Here is an 18529-nt window from a genome sequence, read left to right as displayed (position 1 = left end):
AAATATTGTTCACGGCGCATACATCACTGTCTTTTGTTTATTTCAAATCAAGATGACATGGATACTAAAGAAAGACCTTGGCATTAAGAAAGAAATATGTCCAAATCAAATATGACGATATTGCAAAAAATTGTTCAGACGATTATTTTAAACTGCACCGTAACTATATCTTCTTAACCAAAATTATAAAGAAAACCTCAGCGTCCATTATTTCAAGAGACATTCAAAACCAAGAGATAACGTTCGATAATCCCGCCTGATATAAACATAAACTTAATAAACCTTCAAACAAATACACACTGCAACTCACACACACACACATGCACCCACACATGCACATGCAAACACAACTTTATTCACACACATATACACACACAAACCATTCTACTCACAGAAACACACACACAATTATTTTTTCACACACTCAGTTATATTCACACACACACACACACACACACACACACACACACACACACGCACACGCACGCGCGCACGCACACACGCACATCTTGGCGGATCAGTGTGTCTTCTGCCAGCGCGACGGCCAGTCCTTCTCCAGCCAGTCCTGCAGCAGCCGCTGCACGTCGATTCGTTCGTAGAAGCGGCATAGTTCGCTCAGCTCGCCCACACTCTTCTGGTTGTAGCGCAGCAGGAACTCTAGCGTGGGGCTGTGCGACAGCGAGCCCTGGGTCCGGTGTTCCAGCAGGGTGAGCTCGTCGTAGCTCATGCCCCAGCGGCTGGCAAAGTTCTTCCAGTTCTTGACGGTGCAGTAGTTGGGGTCCAGCTTGAGGCGCAGGGAGTCCAGCAGGTCCTTGTCGTCCATCAGGTCGCTGATCTTTGGCACTGGCGCCTGGTAGCGGCACTTCTCACACATCCCGCTCAGGTAACGCAGCTCCTGGGGGAGGTCTGGGGTGGGGGTTATAAGGTAAGCTAGGTTATGATGAGATAAGGGTAGATAAGTTACGTTTAATGAGGTAAAGCCTAGATAAGATACTGCACCACTTTATTAATTCAGGTATTACAGCATCATAAAAGGATAGTGGGGTGCAAATCGTTTCAAGTATACAAATAAGAGTGAATTAATAGATAACTAAATAGATAATATATATTTTTGGAATAATATATACTTTTTTGTAGCAGTATCTTTTTAATGAAACCAAGACCGCCTCACCTGGGGAGAGTGACGGGGTGCAGATACAGTCTTCACCGTCCTCCACTGGCTACACCAAGGAAATAAAAACATCTTCAGTTTGTTTACTTTCATTACTGCAACCAATATTCCCTGTATTAGTTTAATAAAAAAGCAACTGTACTTGCATTCAATATATTTTCCATATTCAGCAGTTATTCTCAACATTGATGAGCTAATGTGTGTATCTTGGCTCTTTTTTTAGTGACCGAGACAAATCCCTTGTCCTTTTTGTTTTAATTCCTTATTTGGCTAAAGAATCATTATTTAACATAAATCTTGCGTACATGGGCTTCAATCTACACAAAAGCTTTTTCTTTGCATATTGACTTAGTGGGAAATATTAGTTCTTATGACATTTCCATCAATGCTTTAGGCCAACATATATGATACATTTCTCTGTGTTATTTCGGGGGCAAGGCGACCGTTGCCATAGCGAGACCAACCTGCCGTATCCGGTCGGCAGGAGGGTACCTGGGGGGCATGGAAGGCAGGGGAAAGGTCACGGGATCTAGAGAGGAGATACGAGAGACCCCCTCAATATCGACAGCATGACGTGTGTGTGTGTGTGTGTGTGTGTGTGTGTGTGTGTGTGTGTGTTTCAATTAAAGTGTGTTGGATTCCCAATATGTATATTGTCCATTACAAGCTATTGTTATGACAGCAGTAATACACATGTTACAGGATATCTGTGTGTCACAGACACACAGCTATCACAGATAGTTATATCGCTAAAGGATACAAAATAGTAAAATAGATATTAATTCTACTTAATTCTACTATTATAAAGCTTAAGCATGCTTATGCAGTCTTGATGGTTGCATTCACAAAAGGAGAACAGGGCTACCAGAAAATGCAGAAAATGTATATATATATATATATATATAAAACACTCGCTTTATTGCTGCCCCCTATAGGTTGGTTATTATATATCTATAAACTAAGGCTTTATCCAAAGTTTATTTTAAGATTGTTTATGTCATTAACGAGCAGGTAGGGCTTAGAGCATCTTGCTCAAAGACACTGCAGACATTGGTCTTCGAGCGCACAACCTCTGGGAGTCAAACCCCCTACCTGCTCATTGATGACAAGGTTGCTTTGGAGTAAATCGTCTTGATAAATGTTACAATGGTAAATACAATTTAATTAAATGTGAATTTCTGTCTGGTCCCCAAGGAAAGGGATACCTTGCTGCTGGACTTACCCTGAGGATCGGTCACTTGGACGGGGTAGTTGGTCTTGATCGACTGGGTTGGATAAAAAATAAAAACATCCTAAATATGACCAATGAAAGATTTAATGGAACATTGTTTATTGTTTAGATCAGCTAGCATCATGATTGGTTGACATGAACATGTGAATGGGTGTCTGTTATTTGTTGGTGCCATTATTTGCTCATGAATATTAGTAAGAAACCTGTGGTTGTTAGTGGTTAGCTGATTTGTCAATCAAATTCGTAGCGTTAATATTTATGAGGAACGGACCCAATCTTCTATAACAAGGCTTGTGTAAGCAACGGGCATGTAAAGACATTTAGCATTGTTATCTAATGACACAATTAATCTGAGTGAAATGAAGTTGACCCCCAAAAGGTGCCATGAAATCCTCAAAATCCTTCCAGTGAGTGGTCTAAGCAGCCATGCATTTATATTTACATCTATGTACAGGGGAAAAGTAATATACACCATATCAAATATTAATGTACACATTTTATGAACAAATGTGTGAATTGATGACCGGGTTGGTAGGACAGTTTTCTATTAGTCAGGGTGCATGACGCCCACCCTCCAGGTTGAAGGTTCTAGATTCAAAGCCAGATGTATATGGTCTACCCACCCAGAGCCCTAACGCATTCATGCCTGCTAAATGACGAGATTAAAAAGAAAAGATAAAATAAGTCAAAATGTAAAGATATAGATACATATAGGTATAATAAAAGACAGACACAGACAAAGAGACAGACACACACACACACACGGCGTTGGAGTGTATAACCACAGAGAAGACTCTAGTGTGTTTGGTGTTGCGGAGCAGTGGCCTGCTAGAACTTGTTCTCCCAGAGCCCTTAGGCCCGTGGTGCTGCGTGATGGTATGTTCTGCTTCTTGGCACTCTAATGTAAGTCTCTTTGTTCATAAGCAGAGAGAGAGAGAGAGAGAGAGAGAGAGAGAGAGAGAGAGAGAGAGAGAGAGAGAGAGAGAGAGAGAGAGAGAGAGAGAGAGAGAGAGAGAGAGAGAGAGAGAGAGAGAGAGAGAGAGAGAGAGAGAGAGAGAGAGAGAGAGAGAGAGAGAGAGACGGAGAGGGAGAGGGAGAGGGAGAGGGAGAGGGAGAGGGAGAGAGAGACATTATTTTATAACGTGTGCTGTTGTGTCTGTCTATCTAACTATCCCTTTCTGTGTCTGTGTTGATCGATCGATCGATCGATCTGTCTGTCTTTATGTCTTTTGTGTGTGTGTGTGTGTGTGTGTGTTTGTATGTGTATCTCTCTATCTATTTATTTATCTCTGTTGATAATCATTATCCTATATAGATAATCTTTTCATGTTTTCCATGTCATGACATGTGGAGGTTTTGAAGTACTATCATTTGGAATGAGTTAACCACAAACTATTATTGTTATGTTAATGGAAATAGAAAACTTAAAAATCCCTTAATGAATCATAGCTACTGTGTCTGAGATATGTTAAATAGGGCTGCTTACGATTCCTGCCATGAAGCTGCTGGGGTCTGTATCCTCCACCGGTTCAGAAGTCATTCTGCCTGTAATGACAAAAAATAAACCAACCATCCTTCAGGTGTAAGATAAGGTCATATGGCCAAGCTATGCGATCACTTTCCAAAACATTTATACAAAGGTCTGTCTCCAAACTCTGAGAACTAGAGATGCACTATTAAAAGGTATACCAAACAATCTGTGATGTTACAAGAGAAGGAAGACGTGTTTGAGAAGGTTCTGGGGTAAGTGAGTGAGATCCGTTGGGCAAGGCCCTTGTGTTCTGCCTGAGAGAATCCTTGTTTCACGTAGCCAGGAGCAGAAAAGGGGCATCGCTTGGAAGGAAGAGTATTCACGGATGAGTTGCAGGAGAGCGAGACAAGCACGCGCAAAACACAAAGGCACCTTTTCAGCCTGTAGAAATGTACCCTGGACGAGGCTACGCAACGCCTGGTAAGCCTACGTCACTGTGGAGTCATTGTTCCTCGGACCAGGCTAAGACCCCTCCTGACCTTTCTTGGGTTTCACACTCGGGGCCCATCCGACCGGCTCTCTTACCCCCTCAGGGTAGGCTCCCCGGGGTGAGGGGACACGATGATTGGGGAAGTTGTTGTCGGTGAGGGTAGCGCTTTAAGCTCAGCTCCCGGTCTCACGAGGTCAAGCGAGCAGAACAGGCTGCCCTGGCCTAGTGATAAACTCAGCTCAACCACAGGGGCTTCAGCTGCTGCCCGTCACAGTACTCAGACTTTCCAGTGACGCGGGCTGTGAGGAAGCACTGAAGAAGTATCTGATGGTCCCACAACGTCAGAACTGAAAAGGTTTGATGGAAAGTAAATGGTTTCAAAGGCAGTCCTCTAAATAAGAGGCCTGGCCACAGGTCTAGTGTTTGACAGAAAGGATTGTTTACTGTAGCAAGTTTCACAGTAGAGGAAACATGAGAAGGAGTTTAGTAGACGATATATTCAAGGGGTATTGAAACCACAGACGACTTGCGTAGAATAACAAAGTGTCCTAGAAATTGGTGAGTCAACGGTGGTGATGACTAAATGTAAAACCAGAAGAGGCTTACACTACATATATATATATGTATATATATATATATATACATATATTTACACAGAGAAAGAGAGAGTGATAGAGAGATGTAAAGAGGCAGAGAGGTAGAGAGAGAGAGAGCGTCTGTGAGACAGAGAGATTGAGGAGTAGAGAGAAAGAGCGAGAGGAAGTGTGACGTGAGCTTTTTTTCGGTGGTTATCTATTCTACGAATTCCTTTAAAAATAATATTAGTAGTCAGTGATTGTGTAGCTCACTCACCATCCATGCATGCAGGTGGCCCTAACCTTTGTGGCCGGTGTGTGTGGTGTGTGTATGTGTGTGCTCAAACGTAGGAGTCTGTCTCTACATCATTAAACGTGAAGTCGCCCCTGCACATCATTATCCCAGCATTGTCTCTCTCTCATAGGGAGAATGCAGCGGGCATGTCGCGGCACGCCGCGGATCAGTCGAGGGAGAAGGGGGGGGAGAGACCGAACAGAAACCACATCACACTGCGTCGCTCGGGGCAGTCCACTCCTCCACCCGGGTGAAAGCAGTGCCTCCTCCTTGTTTGACCACCCATGCCCCGTGGCCAAGGCCAGCCACCTGTACACCCATGTGGCGTTCCCATGTGGCTTTCACAGCTGGCGTGCACAGCTGGAGTGCACAGGTGGCGCGTTGAGGAACTTTGAGGTACTAGGTGCTGTCCCCAATGTCTGCGGTGGTAGATGATGCACATCCTGACGCATGGGAATTGTGACGGGTTCTCGTATTTTCTTTTGACTTGATCCCGCCCAGTTGTCGAGGATTTTTTACTTTTTGACACATACATACACACAAGCACACACACATACACACAGGAAATATAACACACACACAAAAACTCTCACACATACACGGGTTCGTAACCTCCACACACACGCGCGCGCACACACACACACACACACAGTTCAAATCACACACGCACACACACACACACACACACACACACACTACATAACAAATACACAAACAGTACTTACTTAGTAGAACACACACACACACACGCAAAAAAGCACGCACACACACAAACACACTACTGTACTTATACACTACGGTATCTTCTGGGTCCCACATGGTGAGAAACACCAATGAAGGGAACATTCAGCGCAGACTGTTGATATTATTCCAGTTAGAATATAAACTATTTAAGCTTACAAAACATGCGTTGAATCATTCCAGTTTGTCCCCCGCCCCACACTTCAAAGCACCTTCACCAGACAAAATGCAGTACAGCGTCAAAATATCCGAATATTATTCAAACGATAGTACGAAAACAGGTATGTTGGTATGAGGGACAAAACTAACAGATGCTTTACTCACCGAATGGCTCCTTATAGGTCCTCAAGCTGGTCATTTTATGTGCACATGTAGACAATGGAAAGTGTATAGCCTATTAACGACTAGTTAACCGCACTATGTTGACTGCCACTTTGCGCGCCGCTTTGCTGTCCAGCATCGGTATTCGCCAAGACAAGTGATCAACCGTACACAGCTTTAGCATATCCTATAATAAACTATATGTAACCGTTTTTGAAAATGCAGTAAAAATCCTATGTGCCGGAAGCTGGTAGAAGAAGTGCACAGCGCACACTGTGCGTGGCGCAGGCATGCTCTGGCAGCAGCAGACTGAGGCAGGCGACCTGCTGCTGCTGCTCTAGGTGCTCTCGGGTGGGGGGATTCCAGCTCATGTTCATGTTCACAGCGCTTTGTTGATGTCTGTCCCAACTCAGCTCACTTATAACAATAATAATAATGATAACAGTAATAGAAACACAATTACAACACCAACTACAACAACAACTACTACTACTACCTCCAATAATAATCATTATCATTATCATCATTGTCATATCATCATCATCATCATCATCATCATCATCATCATCATCATATTACTATTACTACTACTTCTACTACTACTAACAATAATAAAAGTAATGATGATGATAATAATAATAATAATAATAATAATAATAATAATAATAATAATTATTATTATTATTATTATTATTATTATATTATATTATAAAATTGTAACATTAATAATTAAAGAGAAAATAGAATACAAGCCCACAAGCCCACATGTACAATAAAGGGTTCGTTTTTGAGGTCTTTGCAAGGGATTTGATACGTGGTCATAAGACATTTCCAGTTAACGGTGAGGCATAACCAACCAACCACCAGCCTCACAACCCAGTTTATCACTCCCACTATCAGCGAGTCACTCACGCACCCCAACCTTCCATGGAACGCTGAGGACATTTTGAGCAGGCAGTGACGGAGCCAAAGAGCCCTCTAGCGGTCCTAAATGGGTTTGAACTCGTTCTCCAAATCATAACGCAAACTCAAAGTTACTTTATAGAAGTGTGGAAAACGAAGGGTACGTCTATTTTAATAATTTCTGAATGCAACCCATTCAAAGTAAATATCATATATACCATATTTTATGAATTAATAGACGCCGAGGAGTTTTTTCAGTTTGTGCAAAGTGCACTTTTCTAAAATGAAAAAAAGTTATAAGGACATTTATATTTTATTACCTCTTGGATATCTTAAAGAGGTAAACTTGACAGAGGTAGCCAAGTAAGGAAGAAGAAAATACAACTCTTAGCTTAACAATTTCCCACAGGGATCAATGAAGTCTTGTGGATCTGAATGCTTGTACTGAACTAGTTATTATTTTACGGTGTGAAACAAAGAAAAGCAAACACAGCCATTGGTAATTATGTTTTTTTTTTGTATTTTTTGAAGTGACACCGTAGGAAATACCATCAAATAATACACATTTTATTTATATAAATGTATATTTTATTATTTTTATATGCTGAAATAAATAATTGCCGGTTCAATTAAAGCAAAGAAGCCCTTCCCAAGCGCAGCTTTGCGTCATGACGCAGAGAGCACGCAACGGGCACGTTCGTCCAATCAGCGCACGAGCCTGAACAGCAGGAAAGCAGCAGATGATATGGCAGCTTTGTGAGCGACCAGGTGGAACTTGCTTTGTTTAAAACACCGTGCAGTCTCCTTGCCATGGACACCTTGTAGCGTAGGGACGTTGAAGATGATCTACTTGATCCTGATATCGGCGATCTCCGGGGCGATCGTCACGTTGATCGTGGAGTTCCTGCTGGTCTACCGGAGGAGCCCCGAGCCCGTAGCCAGGACAGTGCAATACGTCAAAGTAGTGCCCGATCCCGCACTGAGGGATTACTTCAACAGCCAACATGTTGAGACGGGTCAGCTCCAGCCAGACAACACGGCGTCCAGACAGCAAGAGGCCGTGTCGGCCAGGCACCAGGATGCAGCTGTCCCCACCACCACTACCGCTGGCCCCAGACCGCAGCAGTCGTCCCCACCGCCCCACAGCGAACCCCTCGATCCGTCTAAGCCGGAGACGTGTAATTTCCTCAACGCGATCTTCTTGTTTTTATTCCGGGAACTCCAAGACACCCCCGTCGTTCGCCACTGGCTCACCAAGAAGATCAAGGTGGAGTTCGAGGAGCTGCTGCAGACCAAGACGGCGGGTCGGCTGCTGGAGGGGCTCAGTCTCCGGGACCTGTCCCTGGGCAACTCCCTGCCCGTCTTCCACACAGCCAGGCTCATGAACCCAGTGCAGTTGAACGCGGACGGCATGCCCGAGGAGCTCAACTTTGAGGTAGACCTGGAGTACAACGGTGGCTTTCACCTAGCAATCGACGTGGAGCTCGTGTTCGGCAAGTCCGCGTACCTGTTCGTCAAGATGACGCGCGTGATGGGCAGACTCCGGCTGCAGTTCACGCGCACGCCCTTCTCCCACTGGTCCTTCTCCTTCCTGGAGGACCCCCTCATCGACTTCGAGGTTCAGTCGCAGTTTGAAGGCAGACCGCTACCCCAGCTCACCTCCATCATAGTCAACCAGCTCAAACGCGTCATCAAGAAGAAACATACCCTGCCAAATTACAAAATCAGGTACGTGTAAGCGAAAGGGGTTCACAAGGTGAACTGCTTTCCAATAATAGGGCCATCTGGCTGCCAATATCCATTCGAAACGTTAGCATGAGCAATATATCAGCTTTCAAGGTGCTGCAACTAAACTGTGCAGGTGCATGTGTTTACAGTCATCGTAAGGTGGTATATCATTCAACTGTACATATATCTACTTTGTTTTAAGCGGTAACACCCTCAGGGAATTGTGTTTATTTGACAGTAGTGGGGTCAAAAAGAGGAGCCTATAAATAAGACCTGACAGCATGCAGGCCACAACAACACAGCTAGTGTTGCTGGTAACAGTTGACAAATGGCCGTGAGACATCTCCTCACACATTGTCATGCAACCCTTGCCTACCACACTTGACCCTAAACCAGGCGATGGGGGGGGGAACCAGACCTCATTTTGATGGTCCAAATCCTGTAACCCAGGACAACTGGTAGGCCTACTTGTTGCCCAGTTACCCAGTTTCAAGATTTGGGCAGACTTGAGCTCAGTCCAGTAATGGCCGCCAGTAGGCTGGGTATCCATGGCAACCAGGATGTAAGCACTAGCGACGCCATCTCCGTCCTGGAACCAACATCCAAGGCACTGAACTAATCCCAGGGTAGCCTTGTTGGCTAAGTTTTAGCTGGTTGTGTATTTGAGTTAACCCATACTGTCCAATCGGCTGTGTTCTATGGTGTGACTTAAAGACTGTACCACGTATTGTGGATAGCTTGGTCTGAAATGAACCAGGACACCTCCTCAAACCTTTCTGGCTTCACTCCTAGATGTTGTGCCATCTCAGGGCTCTGTTCTACGATGAATGTGTGGGTTTGTTGTTGATCTCGGTGTGTGGGTTTGTGTGAGTACATTTCCATGCACTGAACAATTGTGATTCTGTTTTCGCAATATGTGTTGCTTCTGAAAAAATACCCAGCATTTATATACAAATGTATAAATAGATAGGTTAGTTTATGTGAATTGTAAGTTGTGTTATGTTTGTGTACATTAATCGCGATTCTGTTTTCCATATATTTGGTTGTTTCTCAAAACGACTGCTTTGATTGAAAATATGTTTTGTTGTGTTGAAATGAAGTTACACATAAGCACCTTATTCATACTCTGTTGACATGTTTACCTGGACTGAATATAGGCTGATGGTGTAGTAGGGTGATGTTTTAATGGTCCCACTGTAGTAGGATGCTGTATGCTAAAGGTATCGTAGAATGATGTTTACCTGCCCAGACTGTAGGCTAAATGTGCAGTAGAAATTTTTACCTGGTCCAACTCTTGTTGGAAGTTAACAGGTTGGGATTCAGGATTGATTAGAAACATTTGAAGTAATGATTTTGATTTATAGACCATGAGACTAAGTCGTTACACTAACCCTGATAGAAAGATATTTACAATAAAAACAAAAGAAGAAACTATATTTCATAAAACAAGTTATATACTCATGGGTGCAAAAACAGCCAAATAAATCAACTTAATATGAACACAGCCTTTCAGATAATGAAACAATACTGTTGTTTCACACTATAATAACAAGACATTCACAATCATTCCCAATTATCTGTGATTTATATTAAGAATCAAGTGTAAAATTTAGTCCAAAATGTATGCCCTCACAATACCATGAGTGCCCACATGAATGGCCCATCAAACCCTTGACCCTGGCAGAGGTAATGCCTTGCTCCACCTGTCAAGCCTGAGGTTCACAGACCTATTAATTGTCCAGCTCTATTTCAAGGTTAAAGAAATGGCTTTCTGACTAAATAGATTTGGAAAGATGGACACATGTCACACAAGCTCACAGTAATGGAGAGGGAGGAGAGAGAGTGCATTCGGCAGTTTACTTCCTCTTGTACCCACTTCCTGTCTCCTTTCCATTTGTTTTTTATCATATTGTTGATCTTTATTTTTTTTTTCTCTTCCGACTTTACAACACGTTCAAGGAGCAGAGATTGTATTCTCGTTTTTAATATTCCCTGATTGTTTTTTATTTATGCATGTTAAAGCACAAGTTTGTCGTTCCAGTGCTAAACAACCAGGTAATTGGTATGAGCGGAACACATCAAGGCATGTTGGTTAGTTAGCCTTGTGGTAGTTAGTCGGCCATGTAGGCTGTTTCACATCAGGTTGGCCTGGTCTAAGTCAATTCAAGTTTATTAGACCATTATTTCTCTAACATTCAGAGAAAAATAGCCTCTATTAGGCCGATCAGAGGATGTACACTAACGGCTGGCTAACCTCTTGCAAACCACTTTTCTTTACCAACAATGTGATGTAGCAATTTTCAGATCCTAGACTGCTTTAACACAGAAAATGGATCCCTAAACCTGTCTTTGTATCTTGTTGTGCTGTTGTACCTTATTCTAATATAGTTGCTTGGCGGACATACTTTAATGAGTCAAAAGTTCTTTATAATCTGATAAAGAAACAAGGCACTTTTTTGAATAGTAAGTTATTGGCAGGTTAAAAATACCACCAAACAGTCTGCAAATGGATGGCTCATTCAATATCACAGGTTTACACCAGGGCTACATGCCAAAGACAAGGCATTTATTTCAGAGCCCATGAAGGAAATTTGAGATCATCAACTTGAAAAAACCTAACCACACTGTTAGTCTGGTATTGGGTTTTTGGTCTTCCCACAATGTCTCCGGTTTCAGTGGGAATTATTCCATACCACATCAATCATGGATCTATGTGGACAAAAAAAAAACAGCTGTCTGCAGTATCTTCTTTCACTGTCAGTGCGCTGACTTGTGACATTAGACAGAAATGATAAGCATTTCCCTGAAGTATGTCTTGCAAACCAAATTGTGGAGATGCGACATGAGAACATGTTCTGCTAATTTGGGTTTTGCCGCTTTTAAACGGTTCTATGGGCCTGGGAATCTGTCTCTCTCTCATTAATTATAATGATACAATATGCTAAGCTAGCCAGATATTGGATATTTCCAATAGCTAGCTTTAAGAGTATGCTGTTGCTCTGGACAGGGGGGTATCAGGTACTTTACCAAAAATAACTATGGAGAAATCCCTGAGGGGATTCATTATAGCGGAAGTTTTCTATGGTATGCTCAAGCTAATTTCACAGCTTTAAATCTGATATAACATTCATAATTATTGTCATGCACAACTCCATGACAATTGTCATGCACAACTCTACATTTAACAAATTAGTAGGGGGGTGTCGATGATGATGAAAGTATAATAATATTTATTGAATGTAAAGAAAGGTCAACCTAAAAATAATTATTTCACTGTAAATTGCCTCCATAAAAGGCAGTCCAAGCAGCCACCAAGGTGAATCCCCTGTTAGTGCACCCTTTTCCCTGTGAACGCATCCGTCAGCCTTGAGACAAAACGCTGTGACAGCATAGGCTCCAATTTAGCATCAGTGCCCCCAATTACCCCGCACATCGACCCATACCACAGGCAGCTCACCCAGCCACACTGACCCACGCTGCAGCTCCTCTCCCCGGGTACCCCCTCAGAGGGTGGGCCCGGGCCTAAATGATGGACCGCAGTCTGGAGGGTTGTGCTGCTAGTGGGGTTGACTTGTATAGTGACAAACTCATACATGGACCATTTAACAACATTTTACAAATTGTCTTTTTGGCTGATGCATTGGATAACACTTATTATACTCTAGATGTTTTTCTTTAGCGTGCCATGGTTTAATATGTAAAAAATGACAGATGAATAGACATTAATAAGAAAAAGAAGTGACATATGCTGTCATCATGACAACGCCTTGCTTCTCGGTTTCCCTCATTTTTGCAGTGCATGACAACCCGACACCAGCCTGAACAGAAGGGGATGGAGTTTCCTTGTGTTCACACATCATTACTAATTCCACGGGAGTTACGCTTTTGTAGTTGTGATGATCACACGCAGTGCGTGGTTATCATGTGCTCAGGGACGGATGGGGAAAGTTGTGTCAGTTCATATTCAAACAAGGATCAGATTGTTTGATGCCGACCTTCAGGGACAACCGCACAGTTGTTCCGAAGAGAAGCTTCTCTTTTTACTTACCGTTCAAAGGCTATTGGTTGTGGAAGCAGCATCAGTACTTTGAATTGTGCTTGGGTGTAACTGCACCTGCTGCAGGATCATCTAGCAGTGGGGGTGTTTGAATCACAGCCCAAAGGTTGTAGGGTTCGAACCCCAATGTGTACGTTCTACTAAATGTGTCTTCTTTGTTCTTCAAATGGCTTGTAAGCATGTGTAATTGTATGCATGCAACAGTACCAAGAACATATCCGTACACCAACAATCATAAAAATATTCATTGATAGCTTTATTCTAATCTACCCCTATCATAAGACACATTGGAAGTACAGTCTTTCTGTTAGCTCTCTTGCTGTTTATTTAAATTTATACAGTAAGTGTAGTGCTTTTTTTAGGCATCATCAACTTGTAAAGTCAGCTCATGATGATTATAACTGCTGTAATATATTCCTGCACTGATCAATAGTGTGTATTGAATCACGGCCCGATGCTACGTTGCCAGGTTCCTGCAGATCACCAATTCTGGTGTCAGGCTTCTCGCTGTGCGATGATGTAATGCTGATGATGTAAAAACTCTGCCAGCGATCACATGACCGAGCAGCACTGACCAGGCCACTGCTGCTATAGGCTTTAGTGTGTTTGTGTGTGTGTGTGTGTGTGTGTGTGTGTGTGTGTGTGTGTGTGTGTGTGTGTGTGTGTGTTCGTTCATCATCCTTCCCAAAATTAAATTTTTTGATCCCAAAATTCCCGAACATGGAAGTATCCGAAAACCTAAACTGCATAAAAATAAATTGATATCCAATAGTCAGTTCAGCTATTGGATATCAATAAGAATTGTTGGGGGGAAGACGCAACTTATGTGGGGAAGGAATCCACTTTCCCCCACACACTCTCGGCTCCTCACATATCTGCTGTCCAGGGCTGTTGTGTGTTACATAAGGGCTGGACATCTGCTTACTCTGCCCCCACGATCCAGCCTTGAAAATCCAACTGTTGACCTTTTTAACACATGCACATGATGTCTATCAAGCTCTTAATAATTCATTTGTTTTTGTGTAAATATAAGTTGCTATATTTACACAAGCAGTTTGGGAACAAGGTACATCCTGCCACCTTTAGCTCTGGGGTTAAAACCTTAATATATACATCCATGAAGGTATCAAGGGGTTGTGATACTTTATAGGTCATGGGTAATTCAATCAGTTTCCAATGTTTAGTATTGAATCATTTGGCGTACAGCGTTTAGTTTGTCTCATTGCCCTTCACCCCCTCTATGCTCCACATGTGGTCATCAGGATTACTCTCTGAAACATTAGTCTGCATTTCCGTGCCAGGTCCCTCCACAACGTTTAATCCTCTACCTCCGACTCTAGCTTGATTAAACCGGGATTTAACCCATCTTCCATAGTTCACCGTGGAGCGAAACATTTGGGGAAATCAGGGAGATATGGCACTCACAGCATGTTTTTAGTTGAGCTTATTATATAAGCGTTAATTTGTTGGAGCCCTACTGGTATAAACAACTGAAATGATAGTCAACCAAGGTTTATATTTATTAAAAACGTGTATGTTTTTTGTTCTGTTTATTTTGATCAAATGTGCGTGACCTGTATGGATGTTTTTCTGCTCCCGTTTTAATCCCTGTGAGCAGGCTTAGTGAGCCGTAGCAGTCATTCCATCATGTCGCACTCTGACTTCATCACAATTGGTCCTCTGCTCCTCTACAATAGGGGTGTACTTCATCCTCTCCTTCTGTTCCTTCCCGTCCCAACTTCTGACCATGTAGAGGGAGGTGTTGTGGAGGATGAAAAGGGCCCCTTCAAACTCCTGAGAGCCCTGTAGTGTTTGTATACTAGAGTAACTGTTGACCTGTAGGGCTCGCTGTCAGAGTTTGTACTTAAGATTGGGGTTGGGGGAGGGTCAATTTTTTGCAATTATATTTTATTTGTATTTTCTTCGTTTTTTACAGTTTAATCTAGAGCAGAACAATAGTAACAGAAACTATTTCCCTCAGGATTAATCAAGCCTTCTGAGTCTGAAATGGAAGGCCACATGCTTTTTCTTTTTCACAAACACTAGAATAACAATGAAAACAACTTCACTAAGACCAGATCCTCTGTATATTAATCTCGTATGCGCCAGCAAGTCTTTTTCCAAAGTGTTGTCAAGGGGGCGCTTATCGCATCAGAATGTTGTGATTAGAAGCAGGAATGTCTGGCTCTTTGTCTACTTAAACCCCCCCAGTCTCATTACTAAAGCACCTGTAAGCCTGCTCACGACGAGACCCGAGTCTGCCTTTACTCCTCTGAATAAATCAGAAGAGTTGGGTTCACATGTGTTTGAGCCACACTTTTAACCCACGCTCCAAGTAAACGGGCATGGTAACAAAAGCCACTTTCAAAACCTTGTTCAGAATCTCGTAAGTGGGCACATTCAAGTTTTATAAGACAGACGTTATCCCCCCCTTGTTTGAAAGGTGAAGCGGCGCCGTGTTGTTACAGGGTGTGATGGGTAACTTAAAGACCAGCATTGAGGACAGTAAGTAAGGTATCATATGGTGTGAGTATATGGGCTGAGGCCGGGAGGAGGCTGCAGACAGCCTGGTGAACACGCGGGCCAACGTGCAGGGCGCAGAGTATCCCGGAGGAGGTGTCGTCTAATCCATTTTTAATAGAGCTCTGCTGGGCCAGGCTAATGGTGTCTGAGGAACGCGATACGCTCCTGTCTGCCCGCTTGTTCTGCAAAGAGGACAAAATGCAAGCTTGTTTTCCAATTAAGAAGACTTGACAGTGTCAGGGGCCTTTTGCTAACAAACTACCTTATCTGGGTGTTGGCAACAACACACTCTTTTCGTACACTTATTTATTTGTATTGGTACCAGAACTCCCAATGACCTGTTCCAGCACATGAAAGCATGTGAGTGAAGTGATCTTGGTTAGCCTATGACTCTCGTTTACTCGTTTTTGCCACATCTATCCACATCTATCGATCTATACCTTCTCTAAAACACTAACCAGTTTTCTCCTGAGGGTCAAATATGTATCATCATCCAGATACATTTCCATACAATGTGCACTTTAAAGAGTTATGTGTGGTCACTCAACTTTTTAATTGATGGGTTGTACCTCACATATTGTTCAGTGTTGTCTTTATGAATGGAATGTGATACAACACAAATTACTTGCTTGTGTGGTGATGCAGTTTGTTGGAATGTATCCCTCTAGCTGCTTGGGGCCTTTGTTTGTGTTCTTCACAGCAATGCAGCTAAGGATAATGAAAGGTGTGTTTTCAACTCACATAGTTGGCACCAGGAGCCCAGAACTAGCAATAGTCTTTTTCTCTAGCAGGGGGATCAAAATGGCAAAAATTTCATCCGGGAAGGTCAGTACCTCTTTATGTCCTCTCGTCACAAGATGTCCTTTCTCTATCGACCCAAAAGAACGTGGATTCAGTACTGCACTGTACCAGGAGAACAAGAAGCTGTTTGTGTAAAGGGGTCAGGGGGGTAAAGTTGAGTGTCATCTGCTAGGCAGAGATACCGGGAGTGAAACAATAAGGACTGATTACTGCACAGCGTTTTACCCTCAGAACCGACTGACATTTTATGCTAATTCAGAGCATTTCATGATACAACACTCAAAAATATATTACACGATTCTCTTATTTTCTGTTGTTCTGTTATCAAAACATGAACAATAAATGTTCTGTAATTGCTTTATTTTTTTTACAATTTCAAATTTGAGCATAAGTGACATAATAGCTCCCCTTTACATTTTGGCAACAAGCTTTCACTTTCTGGAACTTATTAGACACCAGACCGGAGCAAAGGTTATCACACAGATAAGTGTAATGGGTATAGGACTGGTGTACCGCATGTGCTCCAACAGTATGCTGGTAGGGAGAACAGTTTTCTCTCAGGCCTTTAGGGCTTCAAGCTCCACCATAATCCTTATTGCTTCCACACCCACTGAGGGCCTGGCTCTGCCTTTTGAAGTCTAAGTCAACATTGACTGTTCCCTTGATGTAGACAAACTATTCAGCTTTGTTGAATGAACTATAGTATATAAGACTACTGAGTGAATTCATAATGTATTCAACACTTTTATTTTTTTATAAATCTTACATTTTAGTAATTTGTGCTTAAATGGCATTTCATGCACTTTTGAGGCTTGGCAGAATAGTTATGTTCCAGGTGGGGTGGCCCTTTAGGTGTACCTCGATACTTGCCAAACGTGTTTGTTAAAATCGGTGTCAATTTCTCTTGACGGAACGGCCTTGAAACTTGTTGCCTGTCTAATAAACTTGGAATGGGGAGGGCTGGAATCCTAAAACTGGTGTCGACACATTGGGTGCACACAGTGAAACCTGCTGAGCCATCCAAACGTATGTGAATCACTAATGAGCATGGAAACAGTTGGAAGAAGTATACTGGGTGTGTGTTGGCTTGAAAAACTGAGAGTTTGCATTGTGTGGCCTTGGTGGGTGTGTATTTGTTTGCTTCCATGGAAGATCACATGTCTCGATGCTTCTCAACCACCTCACCACTCCATCATCTTGGCACTCCTGTCTGACTACCAAATAGTCATGTTCTCCCCTTGATCTCTCTCACCCTGCTGATATATTATGCATGTTCAGTATTGTTGTTGTATTTGATTCACTGGAAGCAAATAAGGTTCCTCTACAAGGTCCCTATCAGTAGTCTGCTTGGTACTAATTCTGTAAAAGTTGTATTCTTTATTCTTGTATTCTGAAGTCTGGTCTGTAATTGTCTGGCTTGTATGTAGCCCAATGCAAAGTGGTTCAAAATTGACTTCTGCCACTATTGACACCAAGCTAACAAATCAACATCAAACGAGAAAAACAGTGATCATTGTAGTGGAAAAGGAAACGGGTTTAAACTTTTGTTTAGGTTATGTGGCTATACGGACTAGCCGAGTGTTAGCATCCCCTAACCTCCTTCTCTCCCCCTCCCCCTCCAGATACAAGCCCTTCTTCCCGTTCCAAGTCCAGCCGCCCCTGGTCCCGGCCTGCGACGCAGACCTGTCGGTCCACGATGACGCACTGGTGGAAGGCCGGCTCAGGGTCTCCCTGATCGAATGTAGTAGGTAAACAAACCCTGACCGCTAACTCGATGAACTTTAACCTTCTCATTTTCTCTTTCCGTTTGAGAGGAATTTACCTTTTTCGATTAAATTATGTTTTCAGAGCATGCACAATGAGATACAGTTTCTGGCCCTGCTTTCTACCTATTTTATGGCAGTATAGCGAAACGTTGTCAAAATGATCGACATTCAACTTTTGGGCCGTTTGGTCTGGTCTGTGGCATATGTTCACTGCTCAGACTGTGCGATGGGTTCAGATCCCTGCATGGGTTGATGAAAAACTAATTCAAAACTAATAGGGTCGTCTCGGTCTAGGTATGACTCGGAGTTGTAAATGCTCAACACATGGTTTATTATAACAGAGACACAAGACTGCTTTCTGGAGGTGGTTCATGAAGCATCTCTCGAACACAGGTAAGAAAACAGTTTATAATGGAAGTGGGCGGAATGGTAAATAAGCCACACCTACATGTTCTA

At 42.8% G+C, this 18529-nt stretch overlaps 2 protein-coding genes across 3 annotated transcripts in view; one reads left to right on the top strand and one right to left on the bottom strand.

Annotated features, from left to right (window-relative positions):
- Positions 1-23: 23 nt before the first annotated feature.
- On the bottom strand, positions 24-6589 carry edaradd (EDAR-associated death domain). Of its 2 annotated transcripts, none has more exons than XM_079729766.1 (6): positions 6299-6589; positions 3889-3947; positions 2394-2463; positions 1636-1700; positions 1172-1220; positions 24-906 (listed from the first exon to the last, which is right to left on the bottom strand). In XM_079729766.1, exons 1-6 carry the CDS (start codon positions 6330-6332, stop codon positions 518-520), a joined length of 666 nt encoding a protein of 221 aa, XP_079585892.1. In that variant the 5' UTR covers positions 6333-6589; the 3' UTR covers positions 24-517. The 2 variants fall into 2 exon arrangements, with proteins under 2 accessions (XP_079585892.1, XP_079585893.1); XM_079729767.1 differs by having other exon boundaries at positions 2394-2436.
- A 1351-nt stretch (positions 6590-7940) lies between these two features.
- Positions 7941-18529, top strand: part of pdzd8 (PDZ domain containing 8) — a 33662-nt gene continuing 23073 nt past the window's right edge. Inside the window, exons 1-2 of the mRNA XM_079730664.1 lie at positions 7941-8926; positions 17930-18055. Coding sequence (XP_079586790.1) covers positions 8040-8926; positions 17930-18055 — 1013 coding nt within the window. The 5' untranslated portion in view covers positions 7941-8039. The remainder of the gene's footprint in view (positions 8927-17929; positions 18056-18529) is intronic.

The sequence above is a fragment of the Pollachius pollachius genome (assembly GCF_949987615.1).
Source record: "Pollachius pollachius genome assembly, chromosome: 2".
Taxonomy (NCBI): domain Eukaryota; kingdom Metazoa; phylum Chordata; class Actinopteri; order Gadiformes; family Gadidae; genus Pollachius; species Pollachius pollachius.
This window is presented reverse-complemented; position numbering and strand designations above follow the sequence as displayed.